Genomic DNA, 22,147 nt, shown 5'->3' on the forward strand with positions numbered 1-22,147 from the left:
ATGTTGAAACCATCATAAAATTGATGATAAATTTCTGTTCAGATTATTTGTATTCTGCTTTCCGCTTGTTTATTTGCTTAAATTAAGGCGTCGCTTTTAGTACGTGTATTTCGCCTTTATTTATGCAGAGTTGCATCATATTTTCATCAATCTAGTGGTGTCCTGAAAATCATAATTATTTTTTTTTCGCTGTGTCCTGATTCAATTTTTAATTTGTTTAATTTTTACTCTATCCTTTTGATCCAGATTTTTAGTTTACTGACTGTCGAGGATAACATAAACTTTACCTTCCATACCACAAAGAGATTTATGGATTTAAATAAAAACTGACAGTTGCTGAATTCTGCATCCAATAATTTTATCCGTCTATAACATGCACTTAAATCCTTTTATCTCTTTTCCGCTGCATAAAGTTTAAAGGATTGTACACAAAAACCATGAAATAGATGCACGGCAACCGCTCTTGGGTGCTACCCGGTGTACAGTTTCGACCAAATGATTGGAAAATGTATTGAACTTTGTGCTTGGTGAGGAAACATAACTGAGGTGCTGATGAGCTGAAACAGGAGTTGATACCTTCATAAGAATAAATCAAAAATATCAATTTCCCGCTGGTATTGGCATCTTACAAAAAAAATCCACAAAAATTACCAATAATTTCAACAAACATGTTCTATCGCCATAGATACCGACAATCCCGGTTCTTTGCACCGAATTGTGGAGTGGAGTGGAGCCATCATAAATCCTATTTTGTGATTCTTTCGCTCAATCGTTTTCACATTTCCGCCGGCACCCAATCGTAGATGTGTTGTTATGAAATATTAGCACCCTGTCTGTCTGTATGGATGCATAAATATTCGTAAAAATCCCTCGCCGTAATATCCCTGCACAAAAGAGAATCCTTCCGGGACAACCGGATGACCCGTTCGAGTGGAATGGAATAATAAAATGATAAGTGTGTAAGTCTTGAGCCCGGGATTGGAAGGAAAAAAGCGTCTATCAGATAGGATATCTTTTAGTTTTGGGTGGAGCGTTTCTTCGGAAGAAAAAAAGGTGCCATCATCAAAGGATAAATAAGATCAATTTTGAACAATCGGGTGATAGTGACATCTAGGAGCAATATTCAAGAGATACCGTAACTTCGTGGAACTTTGATCACCGTGGTAACTTTTATCAACAGGAAAATTTTGCAGATAATCATCATTAACTAAGTCTGAAGTTTAAATATCTGAAAACTGTTATCTAGGTTTGAAAGCCTAGCTTTGAAATTGAGTTTCAAAAAGGCTAAATTTGGTTTGTAGATGGAGATTTTTTAATAGAACTTTTCGAAGACCCACAAACAAACACCTCTCCTTAATAAAATGATAGCATTTAAAAGCAAATACACAGTAAATTTTTGTCTCGATTTCCAGCAAAAAAAATTGCTGGAAATTTTCAGCAAACCAATTTTTTGCTGGAAACCAGCAATCGATTTTCTGATTGCTGGATTTTTCAGCATTCGGTTGTGTTCATGTCATTTTTGCTGAAAACCCAGCAATCGGATTTCAAACTGCTGAACTTTCCAGCAACTGATCTAGTTTGCTGGAAAATCAGCTATCGAGTGGTCAAATTGGAGTCTGTTTGTTTTCGTACGCTGAAAAAGGTGAGAAGTTATTTCACGAACTTTGAATAGATTAATCAATTATTCTTATTTTCCTCTATATTATAGCTACCATGGTCTGCAGACATCAAGTCAAGGGTGAGTTTTCTTTGGATAGGTAGATATTTCATGAAAGATATTAATCAAAACTCTATTTCAGGTGGTCAACACTTTGGCACAAAGCTTCCACCCCAGAGCAGAGCCGGTGCTGGTATATTAAAAAATGTATAGTTTTGGAAATAAATACCTACACAGAAAGAAAAATGTAATCTTACATTGCACATTTTCACATCATCGCTACGAAAAATATGAAAAAGAGTATAACATTTAAAGGCTAAGATGAACTTTACATGTCACCGCATGCGAAATCCAGCGTCAACGTCAGTTTGCCAATTCTGTTTTGTTTTCGTTCCTATTGGATTCCCAACGAAAGCGAGCTTCATCAATTAGCTTGCAATTTCATGTAAATTTTAGCGTTCGCAACGTTCGACCGTATTTTGTTGTACCTGCTCGAGTGCTGTTCGCTTCTGTTCGAACCGAGGTGGTGTATGCTGAGTTTTAAAGCAAGTAAGTGAGAAATAAAACTTAATACCCTTCTAATTTTTGAAATTATTATATCAATTTTATTTGTTCCAGAAAAAAAATGAATGAATTCAACGAAAGCTCCGGCTACTCCAAGCTACTGACAACTTATTTTCCAACCAACATGTCAATCGCCGTTGCCGTCGTCGGGGGAATAGCACCAAAAAAACCCGGTATTCGTGAAAATTTATTGAATACCAATTTTTCTTGTGTGGATCAAATAAAATGTATGTGTAAGATATTAAAATCTCTTATCGACAAATATCGATGCTTTTCTTATTGGATGAACAACCATACCAAAAAGAATGATTGGAAATGTAGGTTTACAGTAAACAAATCAGTTGAAGGCGATGGGAAGTTTACATGAATTAAGCCGTACAGATACATGTAAATACCCGATTCCCTTCTACCCATGCAGTTGCATGTAATGTTACAAGGATTTTTCTAACTGTGTACATAATTGAAAAAATGGAATAATTCTTATTTATCGCTCATCATATATAGGCACAGCCAGTATTCAATACTTAATTTCGAATTGAATTATAAATTTAATACCAAATACAGCCGAATGTTTTGAAAGAAATAGCTGGTTTCCAGCAATCTGGATTGCTGATTTCCAGCAATTTGAATTGCTGCACACTTAAAAAAATCCACGTAGATTTACATGCAACTGCATGGGTAGAAAGGAATCGGCTATTTACAAGTGATAATACTGCACATCTCATGTAAACTCCCGGTAGCATTCAATGCTGTTGTTTACTGTACATTTACATTATTTTGCACGTCTCACGAATCCTATTGGACAGGGAGTGGTTTCGCAAAATAAAAAAGTCACCGGTTTAATGCAGTAAAAATACTTTTATTTCACATTGATCCAACTTGCTTATTGATTAACAACACTTGCACTGATTTTCGTAGCCGATTCCCCCGTCAACAGAAACGACGGCTGGTGCAATAAGACAGCAGAAAATTGGATGTCGCAGAGTTGGGGCTACGATGTTCTTGGCATTCAGCATCAATTTCCTGTAAATAACAGCAATTAATGTGAAATTAATCAGTCAATCACAGTTATCTTCAATATTGATTTACCTTAAATCAGCAATTACGGTCTGATTGATGAAAAAAAATAACAACTTTTGACGACGTAGCACGGGACGGGAAACGAACAGGAATGAAAACAAAACAAAACTGACAAACGGACACTGGCGCTGGAATACGCATGCTTCGACATGTAATTTTCATAGAAATGGCTGTACTGCTATACTCTTTTTCAAAAATTTTCAAGCGGTGATGAAAAAATGTAAAATCACTTGTACCGTAAGGTTACATTTTTTTATCTGTGTGGAATCCAGCACTAATGTTTGCTGATTTTTCCAGCAATACAAATTGCTGAAAATTTTGCTGGAAAGTCAGCGGGACAAAAACCAGCAAAATTTTGCTGATTTCCAGCAAAACAAAATTTGCTGTGTGGGTTGTGTTATAAAAAAGTTCAACTTTTTTGCTTTGTATGGGTATAGTTTTAGAGTTATTTTTATGGTCATTCTATGATAAATTTAGGATATTAAAAAAACGAACATTTTCTTTGAGAAAGCTGTGTAGAACAAATGGCTAAAAACCCTATCAAATGGTTAAGTTTGAATAAAAAAAGAACATGAGAACAGTGGGAGGACCAAAGAATTGCATGGAGTCTAAAATTTCAATTGTTTTTGAAGCCAAAAAATATTGAGAAATGTTTATAATTTTTGCCCCTAAATGTATGCAGCAACATTGTCCATCTTTTGTGTATATTTGTTTTTGAAAGAAAACGTTGGAAAATTCAATTGAGTCCAAACAAAAAATACTGTTATTGATGTTTTAAGCCTTTTGTGCTAATTGGCATCAAAACACTAATTTTGAAGATGTTGAGGTACGTTAAAATCATAGTGATCCATGTTACCCCGAAACATGAAATCTGGTTTTGTAACAAACATTTAGTTATAGCCACTAATGTCGTTTGAATATTCTGGTATCAATAATCATCCTTTATACACCTTACCTCAGTAAGTATTTTAATGATTTTTAGCGTTACAGAAAAGCAACCCCTTCCAAAACATTCGAAAATGTATTCAAAAAGTGATCAATGTCCCCCCAGTATACTTTACCGTCAACGGGGCATCATAGAACAGTAGGGTTAGATTCAATATTTGTAAATATACCACAGCACTTATTTGGTTTTTATTTTATTACATTGTAATCGAGCAATAGATGTAGAAATTTGGACATTTTTCGATGCCGTGAAAAATTGTATGAAGGATTTCAATTGATATCACCTACAAACTTTTATCCAAGCTGCGGTAATCCATTTTTATACAAGATCGATAATAAGTTGTAATTTATCACTGCAATTCATTTTTATGCAACTTAATCGATGTTTTTGCAAGTCTAAAGTCTAAACTTTCCGAAAAATAGCACAATGATTGAATAGCACAACGAAATCCTTGTATTCACCGAGTCATGCGCCTGGATGATATGCAATATCATAGGAAAAGTACAGTGTTTGTCAATGTATACCGTGTAATCCTAGATTTCACTTATCCGAGGTGAGCCTTCCCCCGGGTATCTCGGATTAGCGGAGTTCTACTGTATTTATTACTCCTAAATGTATGCAACAGCTTCATTCGAAGAACGAATGTAAAATTTAGTTCGAACAATACCAAAACTTACTGAAATTGACTGACTACGTCAATTTGATGTCCCTTCAACCTAAAAGCTTTTAATGCATAGCGGTATGATAATCTGTGGATTGATAATATTTTGAGAGGCAATTAAAGTTTAAAAGTGTTGAATGTTTGTTACCCCTGTCGACGGTGTTTGTTTCAGCTCAACCGTGAATTCCAACCTTTTGAATGCTTCACCCCTAAAAATAATCATTCTTTACTTTGATTGTTTGCAAACCCTTTTGTTTACGTTTAAGTTTGTGGTTCAATTATAGTTTCTTCAATAAAAATAAAAACAAAATTCATTCAAAAATTGATATTTATTTGAAATAATTAGGGACTTAACATATATTTATGGATGAAATGTATCATCGTGTTTAAAAATTGATGAGACAAGTCTTTTCTTCGCCATTCATGCCCTTCTCCGACTAATCCGATCAGGTCCGGCTTTTCCGGAATGATATCTGGAGGATGACGTGGAATAAACCTCGCAGCTTTATAGGTTGACCTAAAACAAAAGCAAGTCTTACGACGAGAACAACACAACTAAATGATATCTAAGAAAACACTTACCATTCTATTCCGATTTTCACATATTGGGCACGAAGCAAAACTTCCTTGATGAACGACAAAACAGCTTAACCTCAATAAACGGGTTCGGCCAATAGTTCCTTTTTTTCGAGATGAATTGTACCGTTTTGTTTAGCTTAATCCAGGTCTATTTCTTTTGGATTCACCTTTTCTCGGTAAATTGTACCTTTTTTGCAACCTCAGTTCAGGTAAATTTTACCTCGCTGTAAGGTGAGGTTCACCTCGAAGAGGTAGTAGTTACCTTTTTGGCTTTCACGAGCGTTCACCTTGCTATCTCGGTAAATTTTACCTATTATTATTTTCCGTGTAGAATCAATCCAGGGCTGGAAAACAGGAAAAATTAAAAAAGCGCTCAAACGTCAAATTGATCAGATTCCATCACTGACCAGTGAGCAGGTAACAAATTTTGTTTCATTAGTGATTATTATCATAACTTATTTAGAGTCTTGAAAAGAGTTTTGCATTGAACAAGTATTCAGTATTACAACTGAGCATGCATTATCTAAAATAAAGGTTTTGTTTGGCTCCGGCACAAGTTTTTATCTCGAACGACTATAACTCTTTTCAAAATGTGCTCAGTTTTTTCCGAAAAGTAAAAAAAATGCCTATTTGCCTGACCTAGAAATCAATGAGTCATTTTGGGTGTTTTCAGAATTGAAGTTCACAAGATTGCTTTCAGTTTTTGAAACTAGTTTAGTTAATAAATTCAAAGGTAGCTAAGCTAAAAATCAGGATTTTTCAGGACACTTCTTGATTTATGGAAATGATAAGCAGCTCTGCTTAGATTGCATAAATAAAGATGCAATACACTATACAGGTACTGTAAACGCCTTGATTTATGCAACAGCAGTACGCAGCTTCTTGACTGAACTGCAGTTCATATCGCGAAACACCATTTAAATATCATCTGAACCGAAGATTACCATCTGTTAAATGGGTTTTACTATTTTATTACAGATTTATTCGATTTCCTCATAGTTTAACTACAGTTAGAATATATTTGAGAAATTTTTATGAAAGTCAGGACATTTTCGAGACTAATTTTTAAAAATCACAACAACTCGACCACTTGTGACCACCTTTTTGCTAGTTTGCATAATCAGCTTGTTTTTAATTTCCCGGACATTGTGCGCGTCTTGTTTGAGCATCTATTTAGACATGCTAATTTGTTTGCCGTGAAATTTAAGCTTTTTCCATGATTTCCCGCTGGAAAGGAATCACTTGTTGAAGTGCAACAATACCCAGATTTCTCCAACCGTAAGTTGCTCCTTTTTTATGAAATCTGACGAAAGCTAATATGCTCAGATGACGTTGGTCACCAGGAGAGTGCGGTTGCGTTGGATCATACGGAGTCTTTTACTTTGCGTTTTGGCTGTAGGAACTACTTTGATTGGAGGTTAATTAGTTGTTAAGTAGTGCAGAAGTGAAGTGGTTCAGATTTCGGGTAGTTGGGAGCTTTTAAGGGAGCTGATTCGAGTGCTTATTCGAGGATTAAATTTAAATTTTTCTGGCTATTCGGCCATTGTGGGGGAAAGGAGAAAATATAAGTGTCTGAGTGAGACGGGCGATTTTGAAATCTTGTGGGAGCCCACGTGGGATAGATCTGCAGTGAAGTGCTGGATTAGATTTGAGAATAAGAAAAGAAAACCGGTTGTGTAGTGTTAAAGATCGGGTAATTAATTTTGCGACATGATGTTCAGCAATCGTGGGCTGAAAATTTTCCCGAAGGACGCCAGAGAGAAAGGTGAGTGGCAATCTCTACTTTCAATGAATCCAGGTCAGAGCACAGCATCTGAGAGAACGATTCTTCAGATAGAGAGATAGAGACCCTAGTGGGTGGCGATAATTCTTTTATTGGAAGATCGCAGTGCACTTACCTGGAAACTAGAACATAGCCAGATTTCAGAAAACCATCGTAAACATCGAAATTGAAGACGCTTTTCTGAAACTTCGAAAATTAAAAACAAAGCAACAGCACCTCTCCGCGCTCCTCGATCAGTCTGCTGATAACAACATCCGTGAAAGTTTTATCACTTCCCAAAAACTGTTCCGACGGAATCGCGAAACAGAAATATCAACAACAACAAACGCAAAACTTCACCGTTTGATGTTGCAATCGTTAAATGAAAACAAACACCAGATGCCTACTTCAAATTCCAAGGCACTCCATAATGCAACGAATGCAACACTACCAAAGGAGGTCGAACGTTTCCTAAGTTTGGGTCCAAAATTTTCCCTCCCACACACTTCACTAGCAGAAACTCCGTTTTTCCATCTGATAGCAGACATAGAACAAATCATCCGAACTAACAGCGACACTGATATACAAGAAAGCACTCGCTGCAAAGTTGTCAATAACATTCAAAATTTTATAAATAAACAACAGAATAACGGGTACGACTTAAACTATTTAGAGCAGCAGAAATCCAAACCAGACGATTCTTCAAATCAAACACCACACTATTGGCACTAAAAGCCGACAAAGGGAACAAAACTGTCTTGATGGAACGGGAAATGTACGATACAAAAATGAAAGAACTTCTTAGCGACGAAAAAACCTACCAAATCATGAAACGCGATCTAACCTCAGGCTTCCAAACGAAAAACAATGACCTTGTTAAACGTTTGGAACAGCTGAGCCTTTTGGAGAAAAAAACAGCAGTCAAACTTCGTACGTACAAAGCCGAGTGCCCTAAAATATACGGCCAGCCAAAACTCACAAACCAGGACTCCCCCTTCGCCCAGTCGTCCCATGTATGACAGCACCTACATATGAGCTATCAAAATTTGTAGGCAACATCCTACAGCGTTCAATCAAATCAAAATACGCAATTAAAAACTCGTTCGAATTTTGTACCTACGTCAACAGTATCACAGTACCCGACGGGCACGTGATGGTATCGTTTGACGTGGTGGCTCTATTTACTTCCATACCAATAGAGCTCGTACGAAAAAGCGTGATAGCCAATTGGGACCAAATCACACTTCATACCCCCATATGCCTCGACTTATTTTTAGAAACCATCGGATTCTGCGTGAACAGTAGTTTCTTTTGCTTCAACCAAACCTACTACAAGCAAAAAACAGGCCTAGCTATGGGGAGCCCTATTGCTTCACCTATCGCCGAAATAGTGGTTGACGATTTACTCGATGCAGCAACAGCACACAGTGCCATCTCGCTCCCACATATACGAAAGTATGTTGATGATTTATTTTTGATTTTGCCCGAACACCCTATAGAATCCGTTCAAAAAGTTTTCAATTCTCAACATAATAATATACAATTTACTGTTGAAGTTGAAAAAGAACAATCACTACCTTTTTTGGACATGATGTTACACAGATTCGAAGATGGAAAAATCACCACCGTGTGGTACATGAAACCGATCGCGTCTGGTAGATTTTTAAACTTCTGTTCCTTCCATCCACTTCATCAGAAGCTAAACGTTGCAACCAATTTTGCCAAACGTGTTTCACTCTTTTCATCTCGAACAAGCAAGAACGAAATCAACCAAATCATTCGAACAAATCTGAGGTTGAACGATTATCCGATTGGATTGATTAATGGGATCATAAACCGTCTCAATGAAAAGGATAACACCCAAACAGCTATGGTAGCGGAAGATAACAAAATTACACGTTCGCTCACAAATATAGATGGTCTTACCGCCAACATAACCAAAACATTGCGTTCGGAATATGCTGATATACGAACAGCAAGTAAACAAGTAAAAACAATTGGGTGTCTTTTTCCGATCATAAAAGACAAAACGCCGCACGATGAACAAACCAACGTCATATACAAAATAACATGCAAAGGACATTGGAAAACAGATGAAACACAGGAAGCAGAAAACTGCGAAGCATGCTACATAGGATATACAACGAGAAAATTAAAACAATGAATCTCACAACACAGGACTCAAACTAACGAACTCAAGCGCCTATGGAACATCGGATACACAAAACAGGACTACGCAATACAACAACTTCGCCAACAGACAGCATTATTGGAGCACGAAATAGCTATGGATCACCTGTTCGACATAGATAAAGCGGATATCATCGACAGGTGTGACAACGAGAACAAATTGCTGATCCTGGAGAGCTGCCATATAAAAACAACAAAGCACGCAATAAACCTAAGAAAAGACACCGAAAACATACATTCAACATACGTAAACATTTTTAAAACACTTCAACACACAAAAAGAAAAATAAACTCCTTCTTCTTCTTTCTCTACTTGAACTGCATCGCAGTTCGGGTTGTAAGGGCCAGTGGCTAAGACTATATGCCCAAAATAAACTCAAAACATAAAAACACCAACACAGAAACACGAATCCAACAACACCCTGTAAACAATAGCATACACTAGCTGAACCAGATCAAAGTAAAACAAACAGTGGAAAGTGGTGTTATCGTTGTCTTCAAACAGTAAAATCCAGCCATGAAGATTACATCAGCTATTCTGCAGCAGTTAATAGGCACTGTGAAGAATTCAATGTTGGCAGAACAACCGTTGACCAGTTTAAGTGCCTAGTGTTCGTATGCGGCTTACAATCGCCGGACGAAGCAGAAATACGAATGCGTCTCATAAACCGTATATAGACGATGTAATTATAACCGGATGTACGAAAGCTGAGCATGATTATCGTCTAGACCAGGTACTGAGCAAGTTTCAAGAGTTCGGATTGCGCCTCAAGGAGGAGAAATGCCAGTTTTTTGCGGAATCGGTAAAATACCTGGGCCACATTATTGATCGTACGGGAATCCGTCCAGATCCGAACAAAACACAGGCCATCTCTAACATGCCTGCGCCTACCGACGTCGCAACGTTGCGATCATTCGCATTTCGACTGGACTGAACAATGCCAGAAAAGTTTCGACTCCTTTAAGACTATTTTGTTATCGTATTTGGCATTAACACACTCCGATCCACAATTGCCGATAATAGTTTCTGCTGACGCATCTAACTTTGGCATCGGTGCGTGCATTCAACATGTTTTTCCGGACGGAACTAGGAAGGCAATTTACCATGTTTCTCGTGCGTTGTCATCAGCTGAACAGAATTACGGGCAAATAGAGAAGGAAGGGCTCGCTCTAATTTTTGCTGTGACCCGTTTTCATCGCTTTATCTACGGACGTCATTTTAAGCTGGAAACGGACCATAAGGGTTTTAAAACAACTGCACGTAGCTCATCCAGGCATAGAGCGAATGAAGGCTTTGGCACGAAGCTACATCTACTGGCCGAGGTTGGATACAGATATTCAAGAATGGGTGCGAAGATGTGCACAGTTCTCTAGAGTTTTGAAAGCTCCAGCTAGAGCAGTTCCACAGTCCTGGCCTGAGACAACTAGGCCTTTCCAAAGAGTGCATATTGACTATGCAGGGCCGCATTACGGGTTATATTTTTTGATAATTGTTGATGCTTTTACCAAATGGCCCGAAATAATATCATCGAAAACCAGCACTTCGGCTGCTACAATTACGATGCTACGAGATGTATTCTGTCGCTTCGGAATGCCAGACACATTAGTCAGTGATAATGGACGCCAATTCACTTCGGATATTTTCTTAGACTTTTGTACAAAAAACGGCATTGAGCACGTGCGCAGTCCACCTTACCACCCTCAGTCTAACGGGCAGGCTGAGAGATTCGTCGACACGTTTAAACGATCGTTGGCCAAAATTCATCATCCAGAAGGAGATTTGCAAGTCGCATTGGATACATTTTTGCTGAATTATAGAATCACCCCGAACCGTTATGCAAGCAGTGGCAAATCACCTTCTGAACTCTTATTTGGACGTCGTATACGTTCAAATTTAGACCTATTGCTACCATCGAAAAATATCCCTCAAGATAAGGTGCCGGCTGCAGATAGGATACGACGCTTTGAGAGTGGCGATGCGGTGTATGTTCAGCAGCATGTACGAGAATCAACGAAGTGGAGTCCAGGTGAAGTTGTTAAGTGCCTGGGTAACGTGTTGTATACGGTGCAATTAGACAATGGGCGAATCGTGACAGCCCATGTTAACCAAATGATACGTCGCTAAGGTGAAGGACCCAGGAATAAGCCACAACTTCCCCTCGATATATTGGTCGACAGTTTTGATATGTATCGAACGAAACAAATTGCCACACCACAGTTGCCGGTAGAAGAAGTAAACAATGAAGTTGTTCCTCTTAGGAGATCTGGTAGAACCCGAAACGTTCCGGTGAGGTATAGAGACTATCATCTTTATTGAGGGGGAGATGTTGCGATACCACGAAAGGCTTTATCCTGCAGCGAGTGACATGAGCCTTTCTGATGACAGATGTACTAGGACTGAAGGTTGGGGAGTTAGTTGGAGGAGAGCACCAAGAGCGCGCGCCGAAAAGTATTTGCCAATAAACTCGAATTAAAGTTGTAGTTATAGTAATCGCTCGTTATAACAATTATTAAAACCCGAAACATCGTAACAACTGTGAAAAATCGAAGCAGTGAAAATTTAATCCAAATATAGGAGGAAGTACGAATTTTCACACAGTAAGTCAGATAACACTACATAACACTAGAATCGAAAATTAATCACAAAAATTATAGTAACAGAACAAATGACAGCTTTATCTGATCAGCCGAATCAAACCTGACAAGAAATACGACGAATCAGATAATCTTGTGAAGAATTTTTGATAATTTAGTTCACACACAATAAACTTTGCAGTCCCTGATGACGATCCTATATGGATTGAAACGTTGGAACGTTAAATAAATAGTCGTAAAAATTTTAGGAACGATTGAGGGTTCAAAGTGATTTTGCACTATCTCTCGAGGAAGAATGACCTAGTTGGATAAAACCTCTAAAAATGAACAAAAAAGAACTGAACTATTTCTCAAAAGTACTCATTTTAATAGTTGTGCTAAACGTAAAAACATATGCTACACAAATGCATGCATCTACTTTTGTGTTCTCAAAAGTAATTTTATCTATCCAAGCTTTTCAAATCCGTAAGCTCGAATAACGGGAGTAAACACGACATAATGGAACAAATCATTTAAGAGTCCTTCTTTTTGGCATTTATCTACATATGGCCGTAAAGCGCATTGATTCAAGAAGATCGTTAGGGGAGAATGAGGATACTTGATCCCTGGGGATACTTGATTCTTTCGCTATATCTCGAAACTGGAATGACTTACAAATATCAAAAGTTCTAGAAATGCTGAAAATTTAAAAAAAAATATATTTCGAGTTATTGAACTTTGTTTGAAAAATTTAACAAAATGTATTATGAATTTTTTTTTATCACTTTAAAATTTTTTTCACATAAAAAAATTGTCATAAAAATATTTATTCTTATATTTCAATCGTGAGAGTATAATATGAACTTCATAATGCTATATTATCAAAACAATAGTGAAGTCTTATTTTTTTAAGAAGAAGTTTTCCAAATTGTATGTTATGGGTTTAACTGATCCCTGGAGTCCAAAAAGATATATTTTTCTTCTGGATGGGTCGTGATCATTGGTTATCATGAAATTACTAATATTTGTCCAATAACTTATGTCTATCCAGTAATTATCTGTTGAAAAGGACTATAAATACGGTATTTAACTAAAAACAAGATAATTGCGCCTTAAAGTATGCAATCACTCTAGTGTAGTAGACCAATTTTAAGAATTCTCTTTGCCTGATACTTACAAACTGTTAAATGAGAATTAATATGGCAAAAATAGTCAACGGGCCTGTTATCTTCGGAATTTACTAGATTTTCACTTAAGGTCAGGACATTCTGAATCAAGGAAGGATCAAGTCTTCTTTAGTAAAGAATCAAGTCTCCTATAGCTTAAAAAATATCACAATTTTTTTTAGTCTCACGAAAATGCTTCTAGCTCATCTACGAGTTCATGTATCTTTCTAATTTTTGGAGCAAATAAACTTGAAGTTATACGCTGACAAAAAAAACTAAAGACGGCAAGTTGCTAAATTTTCCCAAAATGATATGGTGAAAATAAGAAAAGGGGATCAAGTATCCCCATTCTCCCTTACAGCGGAAGTCCGAATAACAAGCGACCTACAGTGAGGTAGGGGTAATACTTGCTCTGAGCTCATTGAATTGCGATTTGAATTCAGTTTTTGATATTTATTTTCCATGTTTCGGGTGAGATTTTCTAGGGTTTATATTTTTTTTAAATTTTAACACTTAACCGTCTTTTTGGGATTTGTGATAACTTTATGATCAAGGAATTAAACAATATAAGAACATAAAATTAGAATAAGTAATTGATTGATTCAACATTTATCTTAGGAAGATCTATGATTAAATCGACGATTTTCGACGAATGTGAAGCCCATGTATCTATCGAGCTATGCTCCTGGATGGTATGCAAAATCAAAGCAGAAGAATAGAGTTTTCAATGTGTTTCGTATACCTAATCCGAAATTTCACTCATCCAAGGTGACCCACCCCCACAATATCTCGGATAAGCGGGTTTCTGCTGCACAAATTTATGACGATGATAAACGCCTTTGTATAGGCAACAACTCCAGGACATCGGAGTGGAATTACACACAAGTAAACATTCAAACAAGATTCCATTCCATTAATAGAGGATACTTTCAACATCGCATAATTGGAATTAACGTGTATCAATGTTTTGAGAATACTTATTCAATGAAAGCCAAAAATAAACTCTCATTAAGCTTCCCAAAAGAGAACATTCCTAGGCAACGACAAGTGGCGGTTTGGTTATGTTTAGGTTAACAACTTCGAACATGACCCTGATTACTTCCCCCTTTTTCATTAGGCGCATCACAACTGAATGATAAGAGAGAGGAAACCTCCCATCGGATCGTTGGCTTCCGACTTTCATTTTTCATACAGTCCTTTTTTTACATTTTTTTCCCATCGTCTGTCAACCGACGACGGGGCAAAAGAAGACATTCTTACATGCTTGCTCAGTAATTACGGAAATGAGACACAGAATATGTACACTAGGCATTGGACGGACACTCTTCGTGGGACCATTATGGATTCGGTGAGAGTATCTCTTTTGCCGACCTTTTTATTCATGAACCTACAGGTTGCTAGTCCGGTCGCTGTGGAATAATGGCTTTATTAGTCGTTACAGCTTATTCCATGCTGTGTGTTTGTGTGGGATGGGACTCAACATATCTTTGGCAATTTACCGCTTGGCAGCAGACCCAGAAACGTTCATTATTTTTAGGATTAAAATGTAAGCTCTTTGCTTCATGCTCGAACCCACACGGATTAGTTCTGAGAAAAAAAAACTAGTACTCGCAGCTATAAGGCGAGGCATGTTGTTCGACATTATAATCAGTGGTAAACATTCAATAACACGTAGTTGGATATAAGAAGTCACAAATCTAGCTTAGCAGCTAGAAAATTGTTTTGGAACGTGTATTGAAAAGCCTTTCATAGTCAACTGTAAGTGATGTCAACTAAGATAAGATAAATTCAATAGATAATTTCAAAATGGTTCCAACAAAAGACACATTTATTACCTAATTGCTATAATCATTGGACTTCCTGGGTTTCGGACAAAAGCGAACCAATTATTTATGACTGTAGCCAAAATATGTTTGAACAAGGCACTATTGGTAGCCAACCATCATTGCATTGTTATATGCTATAATTGGACCGCGCCCATTCAGGATGTTTACTCATTCAATTTTCCTTTTTTCCATTCTCCGCGTCTTTTGTTCCAGGATCCGGACCAAGCATAGTGGTAAGACCAGAGGAAGCGCTCATCGTAATTTTTGTACTCATCCTATGGATCGGGGCCATCGGACTTTTCTTCCATCGGTGGGGGAAGATTCGGATGCTAGAACCGTACCAGCCAAAATTCATCCAGCAACATCGGGGCTCCTGTCCGCTAGTGGACCTCGATCGACCCGTCACCGTTCCACAGGTGAGTCATTTATCAGGAAATAAAGCTATCTAGATAACAAAATTTCAAAATATCAATTTGTTTTAAATGTATGACTAACATTTCACTCGAAACTGCACCTCGATCAGAGTTATAATATAAAAGTTATAAGTAAGGATTTTAAAATTACTTAAAAAAATCTATGTTTCAAGTCATCAAAAGTACGCTATGCGTACTTTACTCCTGACTAAAACCGCTATTGTGAATTTAAATAAAAATTTTAGAAACGTCGCTGGTGAACTGGCAAAAAAACACAGACTTCCGACAATCTAGTACTTCACTTTTCTTTGTCAGAAGTCTTTCGGAAGTCGGAAGTCTGGACTTCCGAAGTAAAATTTAGTGCTGGCGCTTTTATATATCTCTCTTGTTTTCCAATCGATTGGAAACTTTGTGATGTAACTCGTAATTTTTCAGACATTATTCACCTACAACACTTCAGTTTTCCGTTATTTATAGGCTAAGGCTATGATCATTTAGAATCCGGGCAGTTACAAACGTGTGTATTTTATTGATCGAAAAACTTCCTATGGAGGAAATAAAGGTGTTTATATGATATTAAATGTAAAATTATATATAAATAAAATAGCGGGTCAATTTTACGCCTTTAAGAGGTATCCAAAAGTTATCGTGTAGATGACACTCCACATTATGTTGTCATTGATAGAATGCCTGTCAACGTCATGCAAACAGTAATAACGCATAACGCAATAACAGTAATTGTTCGAAGGTTAGATACCGCCAACTGGGGCAACATGCAACACTTTTCAATTTCAATGGCTTCTAAAATCTTAATGCTTACAGATAATCATACCTTTTGTACATCAAAAATTTTAAGATAGATAGGACACCAAACTGACGTAGTCAGAAAAATTATTGGTTTTATCAGTTATTTTTAAGTTTACAAAAACATGCGATTTTCACCCTACTAATAAAAAGGGGTAAGTTGCAACAAACTTTTTAATTAATGAAAAATCAAATGAAGACGTTTAAAAATTTATAATTTTTGATACATTTGTGATGTCATAACGCATGAAGCACCAATTGCAGCAATTTTTGGTTTTGTTTGAATTAAATTTGAAATTTTTTCTGTCAAAAATGTTTTTAAGAAAAAAGTGTTAATCTGCTGCATACATTTAGGGTCAAAAAATACTACTAATACTATTCTATTAGCTTAAATCGTGAAAATAAATCTATGAATAGATGAAATTTTAATGTTTTTTTTGTAAATTCTTTATTTGAAACGGCTCATACCTTTAGGCTTTAAGGAGCCAAGCTCGTTTTGTTTGATTACTAGTGTGTGCTTATATCTAGTTCACTTTTTTAAGAAAAAAGAAGATAGATAGGGAAACAATAAAAATAATTGTAGATGAAGATCAATAGTTTTAAGGAAAAGGTATATTTCAAACATATAGTGCAAGTCCATCACAGCTAACACATCCCTCACTGGAACATTGGGTGGCTTTCCTCGGGCCCGAAGGGAATTTATGAAGTTCGCTCTGGCGACGAGAAAAATTTTAATGTTAACAAACGCATAATGCAAAACAATCATATCCCAGCATATGGAAACGCGATTTATGAAATTTAGTTCTGATTTGCATTTTGTTGCATTTTGCCCCAGACAACTAACTAAATTATAAAAATATTCATTTAAAAAAAATTGTGATTGTCCGAAAAATATTTAAACACCAACAGGGTTAAAATAGGATGAAAGCAATATAAAGTTTGTAGGTGATATCATTAAGCCAATCCGTCATACTAGGTAAAGTTTTTTTTATGGAAAAATGTAAAAATTTGCATATCGATTGCTCGATTTTTTAAATTTTGTATTACAATCAAAAATTTTGAAAAATTCTCTCACGATGTCAAAAACTATGTCACCATCAATTTGTTGATCATTCGATGATAACTTTATTACAGTATATTGAAATAAAAATTGAATGAGCATTGTTGTATACAAATGTTGCATCTAACCCTGCTTTTGTATGATGCCCCGGTTGACGGTATTGTATTTTATATTTGTAATGTTATATAAAATAAGTTAAAAATATTTGAGGGTTTCGAAACGACATTTACAAAACCACCTCGATGGATAATAACTGTTATGTACTGGGAAATGCGGATACACGAATTAAAAAGAAAGCCTTCCACCACCCCCGCACTAGAAAAAGCATCTACTGCTTGTGGTGCCCCTCTTCAGCTGCTCTTCAAATTTGACTGTGGCGTCAACGTCAACGGCCAGCTTCGCCGTGGAACATTCTACGTGGTGGACAAAGCGCTGAATCTGCTTGGCATCGAACTGCTTGATGCTTTTGGCCTCTGGTCAGTGCCAATTTCGTCGTTCTGCAACCAGATTGGAATCACTTACCCGACCTTCTTCAGGAGTGCCTTAGGATTGTGCAGTAAAACCATAGTAAAGCTGGAACTGAAGTCCGATGTCCAGCCTGCTTTGCGGCCCAAGCTTCCAGTGGCTTACGCAATGCTAGGTACCGTCGACGATGAGCTCGATCGGCTTGAGCGCGCAGGCATCATTTCACTGGTTGATTTCTCCAACTGGGCAGCTCCGATCGTGGTCGTGCGGAAATCCAACGGGTCGATACGGATTTGTGGAGACTACTCCACCGGGTTGAACGAAGCTTTGCAGCCCCACCAGTACCCGCTTCCACTCCCTGAAGACATTTTCACGAAACTGTCCAATTGCACCGTCTTCAGCCAAATCGATCTCTCTGATGCTTTTCTACAGGTCGAGGTTGATGAAGATAGCCGGAACCTGCTTACCATCAACACGCATCGCGGGTTATAAATAGAATCGCCTTTCGCCTGGCATCAAAACAGCACCCGTAGCTTTTCAGCAGCTGATTGACACCATGACAGATGGTCTCAGCTGCACTTCTGGATACCTCGACGACGTTGTTGTCGGGGGCGAAACCGAAGAGGAGCACCTAGCCAATCTCGAAGCGCATTTCAAGCGGATTCGCGACTTCGGATTTACATTGCGCCCGGAGAAATGCACTTTCGTCCAGCCTCAAATAAAATACTTGGGGTACCTGCTAGATCGCCATGGTCTACGTCCAGATCCAGCCAAAGTGCAAGCCATCAACGAGATGCCCGCTCCAGTTGACGTGTAGGGAGTCCGTTCGTTCCTCGGAGCCATAAACTACTATGGCAAGTTCCTGCTCAACATGAGGACACTTCGGTTCCCGCTGGATGAGCTCTTGAAAGCTGGAGCTTGTTGGAATTTCTTTTTATTTGGCTACATATGGCAAGAGTGAAAGGGCTTTAAAATCAACTCCGCACAAGTAAAAGGGCTGGCCACAACTAGATAATTTAGGATTTTCATTTCGCATGTATTTAGTGGTTCATAGCAAAGGAAAAACTCACATGTTCGGTCATCATTTGACGTACGCCGCACCAGGTGTTCTTCTTCTTCTTGACGGTCTCACTCCTTCCACGCCATTATCCTTCGACCGTCGGGTTGTTGGTTGTGATAGTGTGTTGATGGTTACCAGCAGGCTCGGGCACCGAACATTCAAAACCTACTGGTGTTGCACTGACTAGTGCAAGATGATTAGCGCCGCCTGACGCTGTGCTGCCTGCATGAATTCGGCATCGTGACTGGCAAATCGTCGATGCTTCGATCGTTGATTCGAAGCACACCACGCAATTGTCCAATAGGCAATCCAACGGCTTTGCTCCGTGCACCCTTTTGCTGCGATATGGTCTGGCCGACAACAGATGATGTGGTTGAAGTGAGCCCGTGTTCTCGAGACACGGCAGGTCTCGCCGGATGCTGTAGGCACAGTGCTGGAGACCGTGTGGGTGAACAATGAAGACGTAGAGGCGCCCCTTATCCGGGAAGCCCACTTCCCTTCTGCTGTTGAGAGACTTCGCCTGCGTGCTGACTTCTGGAATCCTGGATCCCCGAACGGTTTTTCTAGTCTGATGATTTTCGCTTTGAACCGGTCTAATAGGTCTAACAACGAAAGCCTTTCGCCGATACCACCAGTGGTAGCTGAGAAAAAATAGAGAAGCAAAAAAGCCCCGTTGCAGGGGCTGTTGTGCACACCGAATCCTGCCTTTTCCAAGGCGTGACACTGGCGATATTGGGAGCCGCTTATGTTTCCGTTGCTTGCGCCCCGTATGCGACACTCGCTTGTTGCCCTTTTCTCGCTGGTTGGATTTCGACGCGATGGGTTCTTGCTTCGATTTTGTCGAGCTTTCGTTTGAACACGGCGGGACCCAGCAGCCACTGTGGTACGGTTGTTGAATAGATGATACCGCTTCAGCAATGTTTGCTGTTTCCGGCAGACTGGTTGACCACGCCGATCCGTTCGAGTTCCGGTTCTGGTCCAACTTGTGCCGTGTTTCGCACCACCAACTTAATCCGCGACCGAAAAAGCGCGAGTCACGCCACTCTTTTTCCGTTTTTTCCTCCACTGAGCGAAATTTCATTTTCGTTTTCTTATATTTTCCTTCTGACATGTATGTCAAACGAGGGGTTTCACGAACTTATTGAAAACCCACCCACACTGAGGCTGAAAGTGTGGAAGGTGCTTTTGCTGATCGAAATTCATACTAAAATACATGCATCATAATAAATAATGGTTACAAGCTAAGTTCAATTGGACCCCTGCAGGCAAAGAATCGTTCACCAAGTTCAAGTAGATTCTCACTTCAAATCTTCTGCTTACCCACTACAACCCGAGGCTCGACATAGTCGTCTCGGCGAACGCTTCTTCAGTCGGGGTTGGGACTACTATTAGTCACCGATTTCCGGACGGTTCTGTGAAAGTCATCCAGCATGCAGCCAGAGCGCTTACACCTGCGGAGAAAAATTATAGCCAGCCTGACAGAGAAGGATTAGCCATCATTTTTGCAACGCCCAAATTCCACAAAATGATATTTGGCCGCCACTTCCTCCTGAAGATCGATCATGCCCCTTTGTTGCGGATTTTTGGGTCGAGAAAGGGCATTCCGGTCTACACATCGAACAGCCTGCAACGATGGGCACTGATGCTGCTCCTGTACGATTTCTCCATCGAACATGTGTCGACAGCGAAGTTTGGGGACGCCGATATACTTTCCCGGCTGATCAAACACCATACAAAGCCCGACGAGGATTATGTGATCACTTCTTTGGTTCTCGAGGATCACCTGAGGTACACTTCCCCTTACTTTTAGCGACACCCAACAAGCCACGCAAACCGATCTGGTCATGATGAAGGTCTATCGCTTTTTGCGAGATGGTTGGCTCGATCCAAAAGCTCTATCCATTCCAGAGCTCAAGCGCTTTTACGACCGAAGAGAATCCCTCACGATTGTCGGCGGTTGCATACTTTTCGGGGAACGGTTGGCTATTCCCGCTCCATTCCGCAAGCGCTGTCTCGACCAGCTTCATCGTGGCCACCCCGGCACTCAGCGTATGAAAGCCATCGCTCGTTCATATGTGTATTGGCCGAATGTTGACAACGAAATCTCCAGCTACGTCCAGGCTTGCCGACACTGTGCACTGACAGCGAAATCTCCACCACACTCTGCGCCTTCGCTGTGGCTCAAATTTACCAAACCATGGGAACGAGTGCACATTGATTATGCTGGACCAATCGAAGGAGATAACTTCCTGCTTGTGATCGATTCCTTCACCAAGTGGCCTGAGATCGTTCGGACGAGCAGCACCACAAGCACAGACACAATCAACATTCTCCGAGAACTCTTCGCTCGTTTTGGAATACCGACAACCTTGGTGAGCGACAACGGGCCCCAGTTTTGCAGCGCTCTGTTCCAAACTTTCTGCGCCGAAAACAGCATACAGCACCTCACCACGGCACCCTTCCACCCACAATCGAACGGCCAAGCTGAACGATTTGTGGACACCTTCAAACGGGCCATTCGGAAAATTCGAGAGGGGAGATAAGCGAAGCGTTGTGTACCTTCTTACTGACCTACAGAAGCACACGCAATCCAGCGACGCCTGAAGGGAAGTCGCCAAGCGAAGCTATGTTCTGCAGGCCAATTCGAACATCCTTGGATCTACTTCGCCCACCAGTTCACAGCGAAAATCCACCAGCTGAACTCAACCGAAGCTTCCAGAGCCATGACCCGATTTACGCGAAGGTGTTTTCAAGAAACCAATGGCACTGGACACCTGGAACGATTGTCGAACGAATCGGAAACGTTATGTTCAACGTGCGTTTGGAGATCGGTAAGCTTGTGCGATCTCGCACTTAAACCAGCTTCGCAATCGTACTCCAAGTAGGCCAACAAATTCTCCGAAACCATCGCAACTTCAGTTAACCATTCTACTGGACGCCTGGAACTTGCCAGAACCTCCAACACGGGCCTCAACCTCTGCGCAATCCAGCCCACCATCAACAGTGCATGGTCGTTCAGCTCCGCTGCCAACTTCTACATCAAACACAGTTGTGCGGAATCCAAGACAGTCTCCAAATATCCCACCGATGTCACCATTGCCCTCAAAGTCTTCTACTAAACACCTCACCATCAAGCTTTTCTGATACAGTTGAGTTTCAATCAGCCATCGAGCAAACAGCTGTACACTTGCCTCGTCGATCTTCTCGGACTAGAAGACCGCCGATCCGGTTTGACCCGTACCAGCTGTATTAAGGGAGGAGAAGTTAGGGCGTGAAACACCATATGAAGAAACCCGCTGGGCTCACTGCTGGCAGCTTGTCTGTCAACAACGAACAACAC

At 39.5% G+C, this 22,147-nt stretch overlaps 1 protein-coding gene across 1 annotated transcript in view; it reads left to right on the forward strand.

Moving 5' to 3' along the window:
• LOC129740219 (uncharacterized) overlaps nucleotides 1-22,147 on the forward strand; it is a 79,379-nt gene that overhangs the window by 41,563 nt on the left and 15,669 nt on the right. Inside the window, exon 3 of the mRNA XM_055731834.1 lies at nucleotides 15,219-15,421. Coding sequence (XP_055587809.1) covers nucleotides 15,332-15,421 — 90 coding nt within the window. The 5' untranslated portion in view covers nucleotides 15,219-15,331. The remainder of the gene's footprint in view (nucleotides 1-15,218; nucleotides 15,422-22,147) is intronic.

This window comes from Uranotaenia lowii, chromosome 1 (genome assembly GCF_029784155.1).
Source record: "Uranotaenia lowii strain MFRU-FL chromosome 1, ASM2978415v1, whole genome shotgun sequence".
Classification (NCBI taxonomy): domain Eukaryota; kingdom Metazoa; phylum Arthropoda; class Insecta; order Diptera; family Culicidae; genus Uranotaenia; species Uranotaenia lowii.